This window comes from Lathamus discolor, chromosome Z, assembly GCF_037157495.1.
Source record: "Lathamus discolor isolate bLatDis1 chromosome Z, bLatDis1.hap1, whole genome shotgun sequence".
Lineage (NCBI taxonomy): Eukaryota > Metazoa > Chordata > Aves > Psittaciformes > Psittacidae > Lathamus > Lathamus discolor.
This window is the reverse complement of record NC_088909.1, coordinates 81,200,786-81,221,302: the sequence shown is the minus strand read 5'-3', so window position 1 is coordinate 81,221,302 and position 20,517 is coordinate 81,200,786. Positions and strand designations below refer to the sequence as shown.

Sequence of the window (20,517 nt, the reverse complement as noted above, 5' to 3'; positions counted from 1 at the left end):
TATGCCCAAAGCACATTTAAAATTTTATGCGTTTGAAAAATACTACCTGTGAATTGCTTCTTACTGTTACAGAAGTCCTAATCATTATTGTTGTTGGGTTTACTTTTTAAGGTACCCAGAGAATGGCATAGTAGAAATGGACACCAGTAATCTTCGACCCCGAGCAAGAACCATTCTGAAGTGGAGTGAACTGAAAGTGGGTGATGTGGTGATGGTTAACTACAATGTTGAGACTCCAGAAGAAAGAGGATTTTGGTTTGATGCAGAAATTACCTCTTTGAGAGAAATCTCAAGGACTAACAAAGAGGTTCATGCTAAAATTCTGCTGGGGTAAGATTTGTTTGGCCAACTCATAAAATCTCTGCATATCATATAAAGTATGTTTGTTATTGTTGTTTTTTATCTACTAGTCACTAGATTAAAATTAATGTCATACTTTGATTTCACAGCTTTCTGAGACATAGAATTGCAGTGCTTATTTTTTTACAGTGTTCAGACTTAGCTGTGAGTCAGTTTTTGCATTTTGTGAGATTCCTAGAGGCAATGGTAAGGTTTCATGTATTATCTGTGATTCAAATTGATCAGAGTATGTTTTTATTTATATTCCTTTATATGCTATATATTAACACATTTTTATTCATAAATTTATGTTCAATTCTGTTGAAAGCTGAAAAGTCTGGTTTTAGTAATTTTTGAGATAATTTGGAACCTTTAGGTCTCACTGAGTATTAGTCATCTCTGACAATTTGGGTCAGTCTCTGAACTGGCTAATTGAACTTTTAAATAATAAAATATTTCTGTGGGTATTACAGCTTCTGATAAGTAAAATGTGGGATGTGGAAATTGTGAGTTTTCATGTGGCTGAACTCACTTGAGTATCTTTGCTTTGTTTTCCTATTTAATTTTAAAACTTCTGTACAGTTCTGTATTGTTTTCTGCAGAAATCATGTGATAGCTTACTGTCAGTAAGCTGTGTGATTGCCTTCGTGGGTATGAACAGGTGACCAAACTCCATTGGCAGTCTTCTTGAGTGAGACTGTAACCTTCCTCCTCCTTCTCACTAATTTTCTCATTTCTTTTAACATTATCCTTTTCTGACACGAAAGAACTAAAAGCAAATGGATCCTGTGTGCCACTTCCATCCTTGCAGAAGAGTGGGGTTTGTGGGTGCTTAGGAGTGAAACTGATTTGAAAATTAAACTGGGACTAAAGTGAAAGTTCTTTACTTCAGAAATGATTGGTTTAATGTTGGCATGTCCCACATTTATTCGATGACTAGTATCATTGTTCTTCAAGTGTATTCCTCAAAATGAATTGGATTATTTGTGTATTAGTGTAGGTTTCTTTATCAGAAAGGCAAATTGGTTTATCTGTAGGAAGACTTACAGTGCAGAATGTGGTTAGTCGGCAGAGACACATAGATGACTCTGTCTCTATGATCAGGTGCAATTCGGTATTTTGTATTTAAAAAAAAAAGGGAATCATGGGAAATAAGACATTAACTTGGCAAATCATGCAGGTAAATGAAAATCTGTTCTGTGGATGGTTTTTAAATATAGAGTAACAGAGTATTCTATGTAGAGTTGAATTTTATTAGATAACCTCTGTGCATTATGGTAGCGTTGTATTGTAGAGCAGTCATATAAACTTGTTTTGTGGGTAAAGCAAGAAAAGCCCCCAAAATCAAACCCCACCAAACTCCAAACCGGCCAAACTTCAAATGTAAAGTAAGAATAAATTAAGTAGGTAGCTTGAATTACTAACTTGGTAGGCAGAAGAGATTAAGAAATGGAAACCAGTCTAGAGAGATGAAGATTTTAATTGTAACACATTCAGTATTTGTCTGGCATTCAGTGAATCAGAGATGGTCTTCATTTCCTTCTACAAGCAAAACTGTCCAGATCTCAGTTAACATGAAGTTCAAATGTCTATTGGTAATGTTATTTAAAACTGTTGTCTGCATGGATTCTTTCAAGAGTTTTTCCCATTTATTACAGTATTAAAATATACTTTATATTGTCAAAAGCAAGCACCTGGTAACAAATAAAAAATCATCTTCTTTGGTAATCTATAGGATATTCCTTTCTTAATCCAAATAAACTGTTAGTTATGTTTCAAATCTGAATGAAGATGGTAACTTCAGATCTTGTGGGTACTGTAACATGTACCATGAGGTTCCCCATAGTATCAAGACAAGTATCTTGTTCTAAAGTGGTGAATTTAAGTCTGTTTTTCAAGTGGAATCTTACTTCATTGAATTTTCTTTGTGCCTAAGAATTCAGGCTTTATTTACATGTTGATAGATTGTGTATGTAGTAACAAACTAGTTTGCAGAAAGCAAGGTTAACTGAGCCCTGCTATATCTGAAATTTATCAAGGAATAATTCTGTATCACCTGTGTTACCCTAAGTTATCTCTCTCAATTAGCAGTAAAAGTACAAGATATATCTGCCAGTATTCGTAAACTCGTGTAAGGAACATGCTGCAACAAGAATCACTTTGCATTTTAGATATGTTGGTTTGCAAAATAAAAACCAATGTCTTACTGCTTGAATGTTTATTAATATATATTAATAAACTAATATAGTCTAAATGTATAATACATACTATATTAATATAAATTATATGTGTTGTTACTTTATCACTACTTTATAATGGTACAATATATGGATATTCTGCAGTATTTTATTGATACATTGTCATGTGTTCTTGCCATAATGTTAGTATTAGTTAATTGTTCTAAATAAAGGTGAAATCTTTTTTGAACACTTTGAGTTATATAGGTGATTAATTGGTTGTATCTTAATGACTAATTATTTGTGTACTTCTTCAGAGCAACCTTAGCAGGTAGTAAAGGGAGGCAGATTTCTAAGGGTTGCTTCAGATATATATAGCTTGGACTTTTTTCCCTTTCTGCTATTACGCCAGAGAGGCTTTGTATAAGTTTGTATGCAATAGTTGAATGTCTTGATTTACCAATCTTGATTGCTTTTGACAAAGATTTTGTGAAGCTCTTAGCACATTGACAGGAAATAACATGAACTGGAGCTTGTGGAACATGAGGATTTCTCTTTTAGTGCATCTGTATTATGTATTTTCCTTATGCCTCAGTCATGACCAAAATGAAATGTCCTGTATAGTCTGTCATCATTAGTTCATCTTTTGGGAAGCAGATACAGATTAGAGAATATTATCAAAGACAGCAGTGAGACTGAGCAGGGAAGAAAGACATCATTATACAGAAGAATTGTCCACCTGTTAATAATTCTGATTTGTATTGTATTTGCATTGCAACTGAAAACTGTAATTGCAGGATGTCTAAAACCTATCTGGCCAGGACTTAATGTGCCTCAAATATGAATACTAAGCATAGAGCAGTGCTTTGGCCTTTGAATATACATGAGCCTAGGGCTATGGTCTCTTGTGACTGTATGCATTTTTACAGTTGAGAGTGGTCTTTGTGTGTTATCTGTAAACTGATTTTACCTAAAGTTTTAGGATGTACCTCTGTTCCTTGGGGAGGAAGTATCTTCTATTTCATGATGAAAGCAGTTGTCCAGAGTAATCTTTGCAATTTAAAGGGCACAAATAAAATGCCTGTTAATGGTAGATAGTTGCGAGGGAAGCTGTTTACAGCTTATTTCAACATTTGACATGGCTGACATGCTTGAAATCACCACACCAAATCAAACCAAAATAGTTCAAATCGTGCTTTGAATTTTCTCCTTTTCTCCTTAGACTTCAAGATAGAGACAAAATCAGCTTTTACTTTGTCAGTCAGACTTTGAAAGTTGTGAGTTTAGCAAGGACTCTTTCAATACCAAGGCTTGTATTTTAAGTCTTCGGAGTTTTACAAGAATATTAGAATAATCTGTAAATTCTTAAGTTTTTTTCCATGAGTAAGTGAATATATAATGAATTTGAGGCCTTTAGCCAAGGAGTGGTAATGGAAAGTAATAGAATGAGCCTGAAATCTTCAGTTTTGTATTTGTCATCTTCTAGTTCTGCAGGCATTTGTGTGAGGCTTCCTGCTTGTAAAAAAATTTTATTTTCAGATCAATCTCTCTAATTTTTAGATAGGCTTATGGTATTTTTTTCTGTGGAACCTGCCAGATCTGGGGCTTACCTTCAGCATTTAAGTACAATTCCTGGGACTACCCCCCTCCCTTTTTTTTTCTTTTGTATGATACATTCATTTTTATCTTTTTAGACTCCTTTTACTCATGTCTGGCATGTTGTTATTCTCAGAAGGCTGTATGATAGTTTTACACCGCCTTTAGGCTACCTGTAGAGATATTTTACATTTAGCTGTTCCTTCTTTTGAACAAGTTTTTCCCTTTATATTTTATTTCTGATTTTTGAAGTCACACATAGTATTAAAGCTTTGCAGAGGTACAGATTTTAAACACATAGCAGAATAGTAAGCTGACAGTGAAGCAAGTCTTGCATGGTGTTCTGGACCATTTCAAGAAGTTTTATGTTTCTGTAGATTCCTGTCTGGGCAGTCCAAAAAAAAAATTATTGGCAGTTATATCTTGTTTGGACAATTAAACAAGTAACAGTACCATGCTTCTATCCCTCTCAGTATGCATTGTGATAAATCAACATGTCACAGGTGTCATGCTTCGTAGGTGCCCAATAGTGTAGTCCTCATACAGTGTTTCTTCCTTAGGCCTGGAATTTCTGTCTGTGGTTTATCCTTTACTGATGCTTGTATACTTTTGTGGTATAATTTTCTACCTAAAATAACTCTACAGTTTATTTAATTTAATGTAGTATCTTTGTTTCTGGTTGACCTGAGAAGACATTGTTTTGCTGATATGTGGAATATTGCTAAGATTTACTTGGACCGATTTTTTTTTTTTAAATAGCTTTCATGAGGAAAGAATTGAAATCGTTGAAGAACTTGCCTGCAGCTTTCTTACACAGACATAAAGATGGCAGATTTCTTCTAGGCAACATAACTTCTGAAAGGGTGAATTTGTGTCTCCTTTTTTCCTCTTCTGCATACCACTTCAGTGGAACTGGTCATCTCCTTTGAAGAAGAGGCCTCCATTTGAATCAAAGCAACTGTTTCAAATCAAATGTCCAGGAAGCCTGCTGGGGTTTTTCATGGGAATTCTGTAGAGGTGATGCCTAGAACTTCTTAAACACTTCTGTGAACTGTTTTCCTCTAGTCTTTACAGCTAGAGACAGCTCTTTTGTGATACAGAGCCTTAGGTGATAAATCTTGCAATTCTTAACAGGAATGACCCTAACAACAGAAAGAGTACTTAGGGTCCCAGTTAATTATCCTGTTAGATAAAATAACTTGCACTGGGAGGGAGAGAGGTGTGCGTATGAAAAGAATGATCTGTTTGAACATAAGTAGTGAAGCTTACTGGAAATCAAATTGTTTGGTTTTTACTTCCAGATTAAGTTTTTGATGTCACTTCAGTAACATTCTTCAGAAAAAGGTCAAGAATCAAAAGATACAATGGACATGAAGACAGAGTATTATTAAAAGAGACTTTTTAGTAGCATACAGTGCCTCTGTTATGGGTGCAAAAGGAGTCTGGGGTGCAGGACAAACTGCCCAAGAGGTATTGGAACACACTGTAAACTACTGGGACTGGAGCAGGGTGGGTGTCCATGGCACCATGGGGTGTTGGAACTGTCTAATCTTAAGGTCCTTTCCAACCCTAACTATTCTATGATTCTATGTGTTGTTTCTGTTAAAATGTGAGAGACAAAAGAACAATATCTGACTGAGAATAGTTCATTACGAGAGCATGAACAGAGTGAACCCCTTAACCAACAGCTGTGGTAATTGTCCTCTCCATGGCCATGTCCAAGGTCAGACATGAGATGTAGTACCTTGGTTCAGCGCCTGTGAAATCAACACCAGTGAGTTTAGAAAGAACTGAAAGTACATTTTGAAGGGTAGCTGACTTGTTATTACAGATACTGTTTTCATGTTTTCTCTTTCTCCTTTGCCTTCTTCAAAGATTTCCATTTTACACACCTTTGTAATGGCCAGATTCTACACAGATGATAGCTGTTCTTGCAGACATTATGTTTTCCTGCATGCTTTGTTTTCCTGCTTTAAAGAGGGAGGTTCCTTTGTGCAGGCAGGAGTGGCACACTTACAGTTTTAAGACTGCTTAGCTGCAATTATTTCTCTTACATGGAAGAAATATTTTTGTCTCTCGATATTTCCCTCTGTCTGATTCTTCAAGAGAGCATAAATAGTAATTTTAGTTGCCCTTTGTGCCATTTCCCTGCACATTACCTGTTCTTAACTGGCAATATGGAGAAACTGATACTTGATTGGGTGTTCCAGTTTGCTTTCCCAAAATGAAGGGAATGCTAGATGCTTTTAATTCATGTTGAGTCTTCCGGACTGTGAATTTACTGTTCTTTTGTCTTGACATTTTAGAATTTGAGTTGCAAACCAAGGGTACCTTACTAGAGAGAGTTACCCCTCAAGCTAAGTATGCCAGTTACGTAAGAGCTGCTGAGTCCTGCTGGTGAAAAGGTAAGACATTGGAGGACAGATCCTCCCAAAGGACAGGAGCAGGAAGATCCTGTGGATCAAAGTCTGGCTAATTGCACAGCTTGTGTCAACAGGCATTTGGCTTCTAATACCATGGGGTCCATAATTTGGTTCCCATTTGTCTCTGAAAGTCCTTGATCCTCGAGGGGTACAAGAGTATTATCTGTGCCAATAGGCTGGCCAACCTGGTGAGTAAAGGTTTGGGTGATGAAAAGACGTCATGACCCATAGTTAAGTGGGGTATTGGTATGTGCATGGAAAGCAAAAAGGATATAGGGTGGTGAGAACAGTAAGGGTCTTGGGATTAGTAAAAGAGGGATACCCGTCTCAAGTGCATGTAGGCAAATACATGCAGCCTGGAAAAGAAGCGGGAGGAATTAGGTTCACATACAGTCACAGAGCAATGACAGTATAGAGGAGACATGATGGGACAGCTCATGTGACTGGAGTGAGGGATGGATACAAACTTCTCAGGCACAAGTAGAGGCAGGGCTTTCAGAACATGAAGAACTTTGGGTGTAGGGAGCTCTCCAGCAGGATGACAACAGTCTGGTTGAGAGTTTGCAGGTGAGGATAGGAGAGGCTAAAAAGGATGACGTCAAGATGGTAGTTCATACTGTCGTTGTACAGAAGATGACAAAGCCTTTTTTAAAAGTCTCTGAATCACAGGTCTTCATGGAAGACTCATTCCCTTTCACCTGCTGGCAGGATGACTGGCACACAAGCAGTCAAGAAGCTCTTTGAAGGATGTTCTTAAGGGGATAACGTAACATGGGTGCTGGATATGCAACAAAATGATCTACTGTTTATTACCAGCAACTGCTTGGGGATCAGATGGTCGGTGGTAGGCCTTAGATACATACTGACTGTGAAACAGCAGATACCAAGATCCTTATGGAACTGAGGAAGGAGAGTATCAGAGCATAGACTCTGGAATTTAATAGAGTAGACTTCAGTTCCATTCTACAGACTGGTAGATGGCATCCCAAAGGAGGCCACTGTGAAGGGTAAAGGAGCTCAGCAGAGCTGACAGATGCTTAAGGACAGCCTCTTACAGCTGCAAAGTTTGTTCATCCTGTTAAGAAACTAAAATGTATTGGGATACTGATGAGGCTGAACAGGAAACTTGTATGACTTTGCTCCATGCAATAAGTTAGTATATAGGAGTTGAAGACAGGGGCGGTGTAAAAATGAGGCATTTTGAACATATAAGGATGGTGTTAGGAGAACCAAAGCTCATCTGGAGTTGACGGTTGTAAGAGACCTCCAGGGTAACACAGCTTTAACTGCTGCATGGGCAGTAAAAAGGTGAGCAAAGAAAATACCAGTCTATTGATGAAACTATCAATAGTCTTCATTGCCTCACCTTTCACTGACAAACTCTCTCTGGGAGTTGTGCATAGTGCTTGAAAGCATTCAAGGGGAGTCCTCAGAGATGAATGAGGACTGAGTCGAGGAGTGCTTGCTCCTCTGTACTGTATTTGAAAAGTCTTGGAGGCTGGGAGGTCCCTGGCAGTTGGAGAGGGGCAGATGTTGGCTCCATCGAAGAAGGCCAGTCTGTTATTTCAGAAAGCCATGAGGTAGTCCTCTTGGAAGTGCTGGCCCTGTAAAGATGATTTGGAATGGCCAGAGTGGATGTTTTTGTGTGTGTTTTTTTGTTTTTTTTTTGTTTTTTCAAAAAGCAAATCGTGCATTGCAAGCCAGTCTGACTTCTATGATAAAGTTACTAGCTGTGTGGCCAAGGGGAGAGCAACAGGTATAGTTTACTTCAGCTTGTAACAGCTCTTTTGTCTGTATCCCGTAATATCCTCTCCTAGTCAGGATGTTGTGATGCAAGCAGATGGGTAGCCGGATGGTTTAAAAAGAAGGTAAGATTGAATGGTCAAGCTCAGACGATAGTTGTTAATAAGCTGTACACTACTTGGAAAGTAATAATAAGCAGGGAGCTGCAGGGGTACGTGCCGGGATCTGTACTGTTCAGTATCTTAAGCAACAGCGTTGCAGTGGCAATGCAAGTGCACTTTAACCAAGTTTGCAAAGAAGCTTGATGGTAGTACTGCCAAGCAGAGGGAGCTGAACAGTCAGGAGAAGTGCAGTGGTAGGAGCTTCATGGAAGTCAGCAAGGATGAATGCAGGAGGTTTTTTGCACCTGGGCCAAGAAAGGCCAAGCGCCTTTCAGCAATACCCTGCTCCCCTCCCTCCCTCCCCAAAACATGCTTCTACCACCTCAGTGCAAGAGAGATACATAACCTAGAGAGAATTCAGGACAGGGCTGCTGAGGTGGTTTGGGGAGCAGAGTGGTATATGGCAGGCAGGCTAAAGATGATTGACATAAATTGTGACAAGCTAGGAAGAAAATTGGCTCTTTAAGCTACCAAATGCAGTTAATTTTTCAATTAATTGTTGTTAATGCATTAATTGCCTTAACAACAATAAAAATGCATGACTACCAAGTGTTAAAATTGGGACTATATTTTGTTTCATAACCATTTCATAACTGCCATAAAAGTATCTTTTGAAGAATGGGTTGACTTGGATCTTGAGGTTTTTGTCTATGAACATAAACTGAGCTTCCAAACACTTCTAAAAAACCACCCCCTAGCTAGAAAGCAAGCCAAAAGATACTGTGGTTCCAAGTCTGCGTGTTTACTGGAGGAAAGGGTAGTGTTACAAGTACTGAAGATACAGTTTATTTGCATTGAGAAAAGTAATTCCAAACAGAACAGGAAGAACAGAAGAAAGAAGATTATGAAAAGGCAAAGACTCGGGGTGGGGATGGTGAGCACAATATTGGGAAACACATTAATGAAAATAAAAAATTAGTGATGTTGAAATATAGATACACATTTAAGAGAATCATTGTGGATGGAAAGGAGCTCTTGAGATTGTTCAAGAAGGGGCAGGTAGAGCACCTTGCCTGGGACTATGTCCAGGTGTTTTTAGTATCTTTATGGCTACAGACTCAACATTCTCTCTGGACAATCACTGTAGAAAGATATTTTGTGTAGTAAGAGGGAATTTCACGTATTTCTGTGTGTGCCTATTACCTCTTGTTCTGGCAGAGCCCTCCATACACAAGCTTTCTCTTTTCCAGACTAAACAGTACCATATCAAAGATGTTCCAGTCCCTTAATCATGGCCTTTATTTAGAACCACTTCTGTAACCCCATGTCTGGGGGAGCCCAGACCTGGCGTCATAAGTGCTGAGTAATAAGGAACATTCACCTTCCCTCTGCTTGCTCGCAGTGCTTCTCCTAGTGCAGTCCATGAGGCTTTTGACCTTCTTTGCTTACAGGGGTGTATTGCTGGTTTATGGTCAGTTTGTTTATGAGTTCCTCAAGGTCTTTCTCTACAAAGCTGCTTTCCGGCAACTTGGTAGTCGGCATGTACTGCTGCATGGGGTGCGCCCTGTGTGCAGGACCTCTCATTTCTCTTTGTTAAACAATAAAATTCCTCTATGTCCAGCTCTCCAGGTCACTCTGAAGGGTAGCACACACATCTGATACTGGGTGGCTACTTCTGGTTTTGTATCGCCTGTGAACCAGCTGAAGGTCCACTTTGTTTCTATCATTCAGGCCATTAATTAGGATGTTTAAAAAGTACTAGCCACAGGGTCAACACTTGGGGTGCTACTGACTTATTTCCAACTGGACTTTGTGAAACTGGTCACAAGCTTCTGTATTCAGCCGGTTTACAGTCCTTACTAACACATGCTTGGTCAATTTATATGTGAGGATTTTATGTGAGACAGTATCAAAAGCCCTTCTAAAGTGGATATGAACACCTCCTGTCCTCCTGTTATCTTCCAAGGAAGTAACCTCACTGTAGAAGACTCTCAGGGTGGTTAAGCATGATTTTCCCATTATAAATCCATGCCTGCAATTCCCAATCACCCTCCTGTCCTTTTACCTGGAAATTATTTCCAGGATTATTTGCTGCATTACATTCCTAGAGAATCAGTTGAGGCTGGGCAGTCTATACGCAGGCAGAAGGAAGGTAAGAGCGACAATTGCTCTCTTCCAGTTCTCAAAAAGGTGTCCCAGTTGTCATGACCTTTCAAAGATGACTAAGAGTAACCTTGTCCAGAAGTCAGGCAGCTCCCAAAGTCTTCATGGGTACAAGTGCTTAGGCATCATAGACTTATCTATGTCCAGTTTATGTGATCCATAACCTTCTCCACGGAGGCTAAGTCTCTCTTGCCCCAGATATTCCCCGGTTTTAGGGGCCTGCAATTCCTGAACGCTGTTCTTGGCAGTAAACACTTGAGGCAAAGAAGGACCTGAGTACCCTGGCCTTTTCTGTGTTTGTTGTCATCAGAGGCCCTACTGTATTTAGTCATAGGGCCATTCTGTACTTTTCCTGTCTTTTTTATAGAATCCTTCCTTATTGTTCTTCAGATCAACATACATGTTGTTTTTCCCAACTCTATGTGTACGCAGTTTGACTGGAGCTCCATGTACCCCCTTGGTCATCTGCCCCTGCTTCCACCTCTTTTTAAGTCTCATGATAGTCTTGGAGCTCCTTGCTCATCCATGCAGGCTTCCTGTGGCTCTTTTAATTTCCTGCACATGATGATAGACTTTTTGGAGAAAGTGATTCTTGGATATCAAACAGCTCTGCTGGATCTTCCTTCTCTCCAGGGTTGTGTCCCCTAGTATTTTTCCAAGCAGATACCTGAAGAGATTACAGTATCTTGTCCTGAAATCTAGGGTTGTCTTCTTTTACCTACTCCCTCCTCTAAGGATCCTGAGCTCCATCACTGCAACCAAATTGCCTTGACTTTAATGTCCCCTGACTTGTTCTTCCTAGTTTGTTAGTACTGGGTCTAGCAGTGTACCTCTCCTTGATCATCTGTGTCAGGAAGTTATCACTGCACTCCAGAAATTTCCTAGAATGTTTGTGTTCTACTGTGTTGTCATTCCTGCAGATACCGGTGTGCTTGAAGTTCCCTGTGAGAACCAGGGCCTGTATACATAAAACTTCTGGTTGTCTGAAGAAATCCCTGCTGAGGAACTCTGCAGCAGGTGCCTGCCCATGTTCTGCCTGCTAATCTTGACCTGTTCTTACTGTGAGAAGCAACTTGCATAAAACTCTACATAAAAATAAGTAAGAATTCATTCCAAACTTACACATAAGACCTAGAAAGGCTGTATTACCATTATGCAATAGCCACTGGGCACCTAAATGAAGCATTTAATATCATGCGCTAATGGAATTTGACATCATGGCACAGGTATTTTATGTGATTTGTTTAAAGATAATTGGTCAGTGTAAGGAATGAAGACATTCCAAGAGGAGCAACTGCCCTTCAAATGCCAAATTAATTAGGTGTTTTTCTGTAGGTCACCATGTACGTTCTGACTTTATGGAATTCTTGGTGAGATGAGATTCATTCTGTTCTGAGCAGGAGCATCCGTAGATGCCAAGCTTTTTCATTACAGTAAAGTTGGCATGTGCATTCAAGCTGTGATAACCCATTCATTACTAACATTCTAGGCTAAAAATGTGGGTTTGGCTATGTTTGCAAGCAATTCTCATTATTTTTTGGTTCTATATGAAGCATTCTATGGAAAGTGTCTTTGTGTCTTTGCATTTACTATTTTATAGTGCAAACCTTCAGATTTTTTTTTTTTTGTGTTTTTTTGCTGGTTTTCAAGCACCTTAAATTTATTTAATTATTCATTTAGTATTGTTTTAGTCTACAGAGTACTTACCATGTTTTTGAGTTTTGTTTTCTGGAAGGCCTTTCCATCCTGACATTAGCACTCTTGAGTTTTTGTTACGAAAGGGCATGTTTCTTCTCATGTCTTCGGGTTGATATTGTCAGTCTAGCTGGGTGTGCAGACTGGTGTCATGTAATTTCATGATGGGTATGTGTGCTGCATCTACTCTCAGAATTGTAACGTAATGTGAAATGTGGATAGAAGCTTTTAACCTCTTCCTGTGAGAATCACTGATTTGAAGCTCTACTGCTTCCTAGCACAAAAGATTATTGACTAGTCCAGACCACTGGAATGATGTCTTGAGCTGACTCTGTGTTGTTCTGAGTCTTGCAATTCAGTCCACAAACACATAGAAAAGTGGTCTGAGCTTAGACTCTGCCCTGTGATGCCAAGCATAGCTCCTTTCATATATGAGAAACAAGTTTTGGTTTTTTACCACCTCTCTTTACCTAGTAGTTTTTTATGGCAGTTCTGCCAAGTAGGAGTTAACATGATTTAACATATTAACATGTTTAAACCTGGATTTGGAAACTCTGGATGCCTGTTCAGCATTGAGATAGTGCCAGCCAGAGTCGAGTTCAAGAAGGGAGTAGTTTTAGTTGTAGGTCATGACACCTCCCCTGCCCAAATCATAGAGTGCAGATTGCTTTGGGATGGAAGGGGCCTTCTAGATCCAGCCCCCTGCCAGTAGAGCCAGGGTCTTCCCGTCACCACCATGGACAGATCTGGCTGTGCCGCCCTACTGCACATGGGCAGCTCTCCTCTGAGCAGGCTGGTCAGCCTTCACTTGCGGCCTCATCCCCTCTCGCTTCGGTGGATTTCATGGCATAGGGCACAGTCGTGCTTCTGAGTTGCTATGGTGAAGAGATTATTTGGATCTGACAATGTGACTTAAGATTTGCCCAGGCCAGTGCTTTCCTCACTTCCCAGGTACTAAGTTGATGCTTGCTGTTCCAGTATTCATCTTTACAGATCTTGGGCTGAGGAAAAAAAGGATGGGCCCCACATCCCAATCTCTGCTTCCAGAGTCTGTACTGTGAGCTACAATACATTGTTCTGTAAATGCCCGAACATTATGCCTACTAGTGAGATTCAGAAAAATGAGTATTTTGGCTGGCTTGTGTGTGTATCCACGATGTGAATTTATAGGTTGGGAGTTGAGTGTGTGTGCATTTGGTTTGGTTTCCTTTGCTTTTAAAGGGCTTAACAATTCATATTATATTATGATATTTTTCATAGTAAGGTCTTCAGTATACGCTGGAAAAGAGGGTCTTTTAAAATTGTTATTTTTTTTAAATCTTGGCACTATAGTGTAATAAAATCTTTTCAGAGCTGAAAAGTGTCTTTGACATAGTGGCTTGTGAAAAAAAAATAAAATTGAATTAAAAGCATAGGTAGTGCAGTCCCATTTTGTAACCGTGCATTTTGTATATTCAGCATAAACCAATTATGTGTAGAATAGTCTGAAAAAAATCTTGAAAGTTACCTTTAAAACAAGTCTGTTTAAATTCAAATCTCCAGTTATGTTTGGTGAGGATTGTAGTTGTTTTATGGGTATGTTTTAGTCTTTGTTTCATTCTGTGTAGACAACGTGCATTTGCAGATTGTTGAAACTACAATTTAGCCTAAGTTATAGTTAACGTTTAAATGTAAACAAACCAGTTGTGATTGTCACATTGCAATATTTTATATCAGATTGAGATATTTTCCATTTAACGTCTTTGGAATACACATGCTGTTACATGTATTTGCTGTAATTTCAAAACATTCTTTAGGTTGATAGTGACAGTTAATGTATTGACATGAACGTCACAACATAGTTCTGTTTTTTGAGAGTAGATTTCTGTAGATACTGTTTGTTACAATAGCACATATTCTCTAGCCTAATGATTTTAACATACTTGTAATTTAATATTTTTGTAAAGTTAATAAGCAATTGTTCATTAGCTCAGTTCAGGAATACAGTTTCTCTTGCTTCTGAGACAAAGAAAAGTGCTCTTAAATAGTCCTCACTATAAAAGTATATATTGATTCAGGATGCAATTTCATGCAGCTGTTAAATGTGAAAGTGCAAAGTGTAAAGGCGCAATTGAATGCTGTTGCACAGCTATTGCAACTGCTTCTAAGGGAATGATCGTTAAAAGTTTTAACAAGCGTTTTGAATGGTAATACTGAAAGATTGAATATTTCTGAAGAAGTTGTCCAACTCTGTGATGTGTGAGCAAATAGAGTTGCTGGCTGAAAGCTTTGCAAAAGCAGGATAGAAGCTGATTAATCATAAATGTGATGTAAACAAAGTAGTGCATGTGAAAAGATAGATACTGAAAGTGGTAGTTTGGTGCTGTTTTGATTTTTATATTGTTTGTTAACTGAATTCATACATTTGGAGAGTGTAGTGAACATTATATTGTTAGGCATAATTCTGATTGTGGCTGTTTCTCTGCTTACCTGGACAGTATCCTTTAACAGTAGCCATAGAAGCTGACATATTGACTGTGCTGTGTGGTAGACATGACTTAATGCAAGTAAGGTTTTGCTCTTAGGTGGCTAAACGTTTAAATTGTCGTTAGGCACTTTTAATTGCTTTTGTGAGTATAACCTTTGTGTGTATTTTTTGGGTGCTAAATTTTCCTCCATTTTTATTCAGCATTATATTTTGACTCTTGGTGTGTGTTGAAGTATTTTTCTTCTAATTTCAATATGGTAAATTGAGAAAACCAGAAAATTCCAGACAAAGATCTGGCAGTTGTAACTGAATCTCTCAGACTGTAAGAACTGATAGAGTTTTCACAGTGTGCTAATTGTCATCTAGGAATTTTTATTTTACTTAATGTTGACCTTTGAAATACCCAGGATAATGTGTACTTGTCATACTTTTAGTCAACTGTGATTACGTATGTCTAGAGTGTTTTTCAGCCTGAAGGTTATAAAAAGTGTGTGTGTGTGGTGGAGGAAGTACAGCTGTTAAGAAAGTTCAGCTGCAGGCTTCTATCTGGCTATGGCTAGCCTATCTAAAAGGAAGTCTTGTATTAGGAATTCTGCTGTGTATTGAAGGGTCTGACTGTGTTTGGGGATTTAATTTCTTTATTTAGTGTACTTACATGAAGTACAAATGCAGTCTCATTTACTAACCACAATGTATAACTCAAGATTTTATTTGGGTTTTTTTTAATCTTATTTTTGGTATGGTAAGGTGAAGAAGGGTGGTGGTACTTGTGCATATTTGACAGAATGATAAACCCACAGTTTTATTAGATAGCCATATTTAAAAAAAAAAAACAGATGATGTTTAGCCTGATCATTATTAAAGCTATTGTATATGTAATGTGGCAGAAGAATCTTTTAAAAGCAATTAGCTGAACAGAAATTTTTAGCACAGGTAAGGTTTAACCATTTGTTACTAGCAGTCATTTGTCACAATGGTAGTTGATCTTTCTCTGTAGTTCTGGATGTGCAGCTGTGCATTTCTTAGAAAGTAAGAGCTTTGTAAAGTTGTTAGTATTTGCTTGTTACTTATGTAACACAGAGCAGAAAATGAAGTGTTTTCTGTTGTTCAAATACTGGATATTTTTTAAGAAAAACTTGGGCTAAAAGTTGCTTTCTGAGTTGCCTTTATCACAAAGGGAAAAATACAGGAGACCCCCCCAAAAAAAGAAATGTCTACCATGGCCTAATATGTAATACAGAAATGATGAATTCCATCTATTCTATCAGTTCCATCTAGATATGGGAATACTATTGCTTATGTCAGTAGGATTGCAGTGCTGTAAGAGAAAAACATGCTTTTGCCAATTGTTATCTCTGTGCCTCTGAATTTATCTTTATTTGAGAGTTCTGTGTTTTCTGCTATTAATTAGAGGAGTTGTTTTATGCCAGTAGTTATATTAAGAAAGTATGTTGCACTTCAGCACTTTGAGGTTGAGATAATACAGAGAATTTTTTTAATAATAAAGTTGATAAAAATGCATGCTTTTGCACCAAAACTTTTGGCAGTGGTGCGTTTTGGAATACTGACATCTTTGAATCAACTTACAAAGCTTTCCATAGTATCTTTCAAGAAAATAATAGGATAATCAAAGAGTTAAAAGTAATTTTAGTAGTTTAAATTGGCATTGGTGCAATTTGTTTCTCATAGATATTCCACTGAGCTCAGTTTTGGCTTGTTTTCCAGAGATATGGATAGCACCAGCACTTTTCTGTAAATTTCTGAGTACAGCTTTATGATGTTTTGCCACCTTACTTGTTGTCTAAAGACTGTATATAGAGAATAGCTTGTGATGAAAACGGGGTGTGTGTTCGTGTTTGTTTTTTTTTTGTGTGTGTGTGTGTGTGCTTTTTTGTTTTAATGTACTTTCTAAATGAGGTAAAAAAAAGGGGTAAATTACAGTAAAAGAGCTCCAAACGATAATGCAATGTAGTGAGAGGGGAGGAAATGTAAGTTTTTCCTAGATTCAGTTCTGTTCATAATAAGGGTAGTGTACTTAGACTACACAGACACTGAAAATTTGCAAGATGCAAAAACTGAGGAAAAATATGCTGAAATTTGTCTGAAATGTACTGGAATTTGCAAATATCTCTGTACCCCATAACATAAAATCATGTTTGTAGCTGCCATACTGAGCCTGTCAGCGTTGTTTCTTGACAAGATTTTTGCTTATTTAATAAATTGTGCTTGAGATTATCTGTAAATGCACATGTAGTTGTATGCTTCCTAATATCCAATATGTTCGACTTCTGTGACTGTTTTGACTTTTCCATACAGATCTGGTTGAAGTTTAATGTATACTTGCTTATTTTTGTCTTTCGCTTTGTAAGCAGAGTTATGTGAACTAATATATGAATTTTTATCTGAATATAAAATTTTGTGTTACTTAGGTGGAAAAAGGCATAATGCTATATTTTTATTTTAAAATGGATCCACTATGTTGGATTATGTTAGAAGTAAGTCCTAGAGGAATCAAGCTGAATAGGCATGTAGGCAGTGATAGTGCTAAGGAAGGTCCTAATATAAGTAGATTTATAACATTAAAGTGTGTCAGGAGATTTGTTTTTAACTTTAAATAATCTATGACTACGAAGTATAGGGCAGCTAAGGAAAGATGCTCCAAGGTACAGAAATAAGCAGGAAAATCTTGAAGCTAGCTCAGTCTGTATTTGTTCATTCGGTTTTCCTGCCAGAGGTTATGTTTACAATTTGTTCTTTTGTATTTGAATGTATGTTTTTATGACTGTGAATTAATGGCTGTGTTTTGTAGCCATTCAGAGTGTCTTTGCATGCTAATGCAGAAGAGAGACATTTCCACTCACCTCTCCTGCAAAGGTGTACTGGTAGCCACAGTCCTTTTAGAATAGTCGTTCTTGGGAGTGCTCTTCTATCTGTTTCAGAGACAGTTTTCTAGTAAAATACTTAACTATAAATCAAACCTGGAAATTGTGCCTTAAATAGGGCTTCAGATTTGCTAACCGGTGGAGGAATTTAAGTGCTGTAGCCGTTCAAAACCTGAAAGTATCTCCATAACCTTAGGCATATTTTGTGGTAACGCAATCTGGCATCGAGTGTTCTAGGGGGAGTGGCTGGACCACGTGGAGGTGCAGAAAATCAAACTTCCTGTGTTTGCTGCACTGTGTGGAAACTTAAGTAAATCTGAGGGGTGCTAACCACAGTGGCCAGAACTGCTTTAAGGTTAATGCCCCCTAGGGTACAAATGAAGCTTATCTTGAATACATGATTTTTCATGGTCAAGAAAACAAAGTATTCTCTGTATGGTGGATGTATTTGTATTGTGTAGCATTTGTATGTTCTGTTGAAATATCTAAATCTTTGAAATTGCCTAGCTTTTATTGTTTGTGCGTATGACCAACAATGAGGAAAGTTTTCCTTCCAAAAACTGCAAGGAAGAAAATGGGGCAAAATAAAAACAGATGCCAGAGTAAGCAGCTGTTAGTATATTAAAAGACAGTTACAGTGAATCAGGACACTGTTAGAGTTCTCTCCACCATTTCCATGGAGACCTAAACACTGCAGTTCTCAGTGCCTCCAAAAAGTGGTCTGTTGCCTGTGGGTTATTTCTTGGCTTGATTTTTTCCTGCCTTAGTTAGTTATACTAAGCATGTGGCAGAGTCCAAGAACTGGAGTCAGCAAAAGGGAAGTGGTGGCAGCAAGCAGAGGTAGAATGGAGAACAACAGATCCCAGACTGAAGCCTGGTGTTCCAGGAGATGTTCTGTTACTGTAGTTATCTGTATTTTATCTGTATTTGATGTGGCCCTTATATCATGTTTTCCTCCCTGTCTAGAGTTTGGTTTATTTTTGCAACCTAAACCTTTTTATAAGGATGTGCTACCTGGCTCACTTTTTTCAAAAGAATTTTCAAGTCGCCTCTGTGACTGTTTCTTACAGATACTATACAAATAGGGCTTAGAAAACTTGTTCACCTGATTCAGACAAATTTGAGGCCTTTCTGCGCTCTAAATATTTGAAAGAAACACACCATTTTAACTTGCCGTTGGTTTTCACCTGGAAAATAGTCTCCAGTGTGCCAATATCTAATAATTATCTCTATAGTTACTCATTTTCATTGTGTCCCTTCTTCTGAAGAGACACTTGTAATGGTGAAGTGCACTTCAGCTTTGCTTAGCAGAATCTTCCACATCCTCCTTCAAATACTGAACAGTAACAAATCCAATAGTTTGAGGTTTTATTCATAATAAAGCCTTCAAAAACCTGTAAAATCTTCACTCGTTTCCTAATTTGGAATTAGGTTGTGAGCTTCTGTATTATGTGCAGCACACCTGATGTCTATATAGGAAAGAAGAAAAGTACATATTTCTTATGTCACAGGGTGCTCACTGAACTTTTTAACTACATGCATTATAGTCTTGGTACAATGTTAAACTTCATAATCTTAATGATACGAGCTGTGATATTTGTGGTGTACATTGATTTAGTTGCTTGTATAGTTTCAGATTTTGAAGTGTTTTTCTAGAACCAAAAGAGACTGCAGCAGTGCAAAAGAATTAGATTAAATTTTGAAGAGGAAGGAAGTTCAACCCCAAATATCTTTCAAATTTTCATTTTTTAATGGCTGGGTCTCACCCTGTGAGAAATAAAGCTCTCCAGCTAGCAAATTCCTTTCTCTTGTGTCAAACTGCTCAATTCTGAAATCATTAGTGACACATGTGATTAACTGAAATCAGCAAGACTGTGTTCAGTAATTAATACTTACAATGTAGGTTATATTGAAAATTCCTGCTTAGCTGTAGATTAGGTAGTAAATTAAAAATGGTGGGAGAACAGGCAGTGGAAGGCACAATATCCTGAGAAAGGAAGAAAAGGGAGTGTTTCAAAATTGCTGGTGCTTTTACAGCATTTTCTTCCTAGGTATTTTTACATTTGAATTAGAATTTTAGTAAGTACAAAGAGGAGAAGGTGAAAAGATTTACTTCTTTTTTAGTATTTCCTAATCCTTCTATAGTAGTCTTTCGGCATTAGTGTTGTGGAGACATGGGGAATTGGTTACTCGTCACTGAGGTGTGGTGAACAGCTTTTGCACTGAAACATGACATTAACAGGACTACTCACAGTAGATAATTCAATATTGCACATCTAGGACTGGTTTCTAGGTTTCCAAAACATTTAGAAGTAAGAGCAGGGCTTTTGAAGCTTCCTATTGCATTTCTTACTCTGTGGGTTCCAAGTAGCATCTACTATTGTGTTTTATAAATCATTTTCCTGGTTCATTTCTGACATGCCACCTTTATAATAATGTTTGTTATACTGTACTCGAGAGGGTATGTTTTTGTCTGGTCTGCTGCTTTAAGCCAAAAAAACATTTTGGGATTTTAGAAGTAGAATTACAGATTTGTGGATGGCTATCAGTAGGGACATTTTCAGCTGCCACGTAGGCCAAGGGTAATGGTGTAGTCTTTTCTTTTTGCAGGCTTTAAGTATGTCGTTTGGTTTCTTTGAAGTTACAAGACTGAATTTTATGTGTGAGTTGAAATGAAGTATCAGCGATGAGAAAAAGATGCTAGTTAGCTTTATCTCATTGCTTAGGATTCATAAAGTACAGAATCTAGGTCTGAGGAACTAAGTTGAATGTACTTTTTATCCTTTTTTGTTTTACAGAGGCCCAGAAGACACAATAAATGATTGTAAAATCCTTTTTATAGAGGAAATGTACAAGATTGAAAAGCCAGGAGCCTATCCATTGACATTTGGGGATGGAGATTTCAAAAGTATGCTTTTTAAAATTATTTGA

General features: G+C 37.8%; 1 protein-coding gene across 6 annotated transcripts in view; it reads left to right on the top strand.

The window, feature by feature from the left end:
• The window catches only part of UHRF2 (ubiquitin like with PHD and ring finger domains 2), a 93,936-nt gene that overhangs the window by 39,634 nt on the left and 33,785 nt on the right, over positions 1-20,517 (top strand). For all 6 annotated transcript variants that reach the window (XR_010608948.1, XR_010608949.1, XM_065663983.1 and 3 more), the window contains exons 4-5: positions 112-330; positions 20,385-20,494. Coding sequence is in view for 4 of the 6 variants with exons in the window: in XM_065663983.1 (XP_065520055.1) it covers positions 112-330; positions 20,385-20,494 (329 nt within the window). In the remaining 2 variants the exon portion in view is untranslated. The remainder of the gene's footprint in view (positions 1-111; positions 331-20,384; positions 20,495-20,517) is intronic.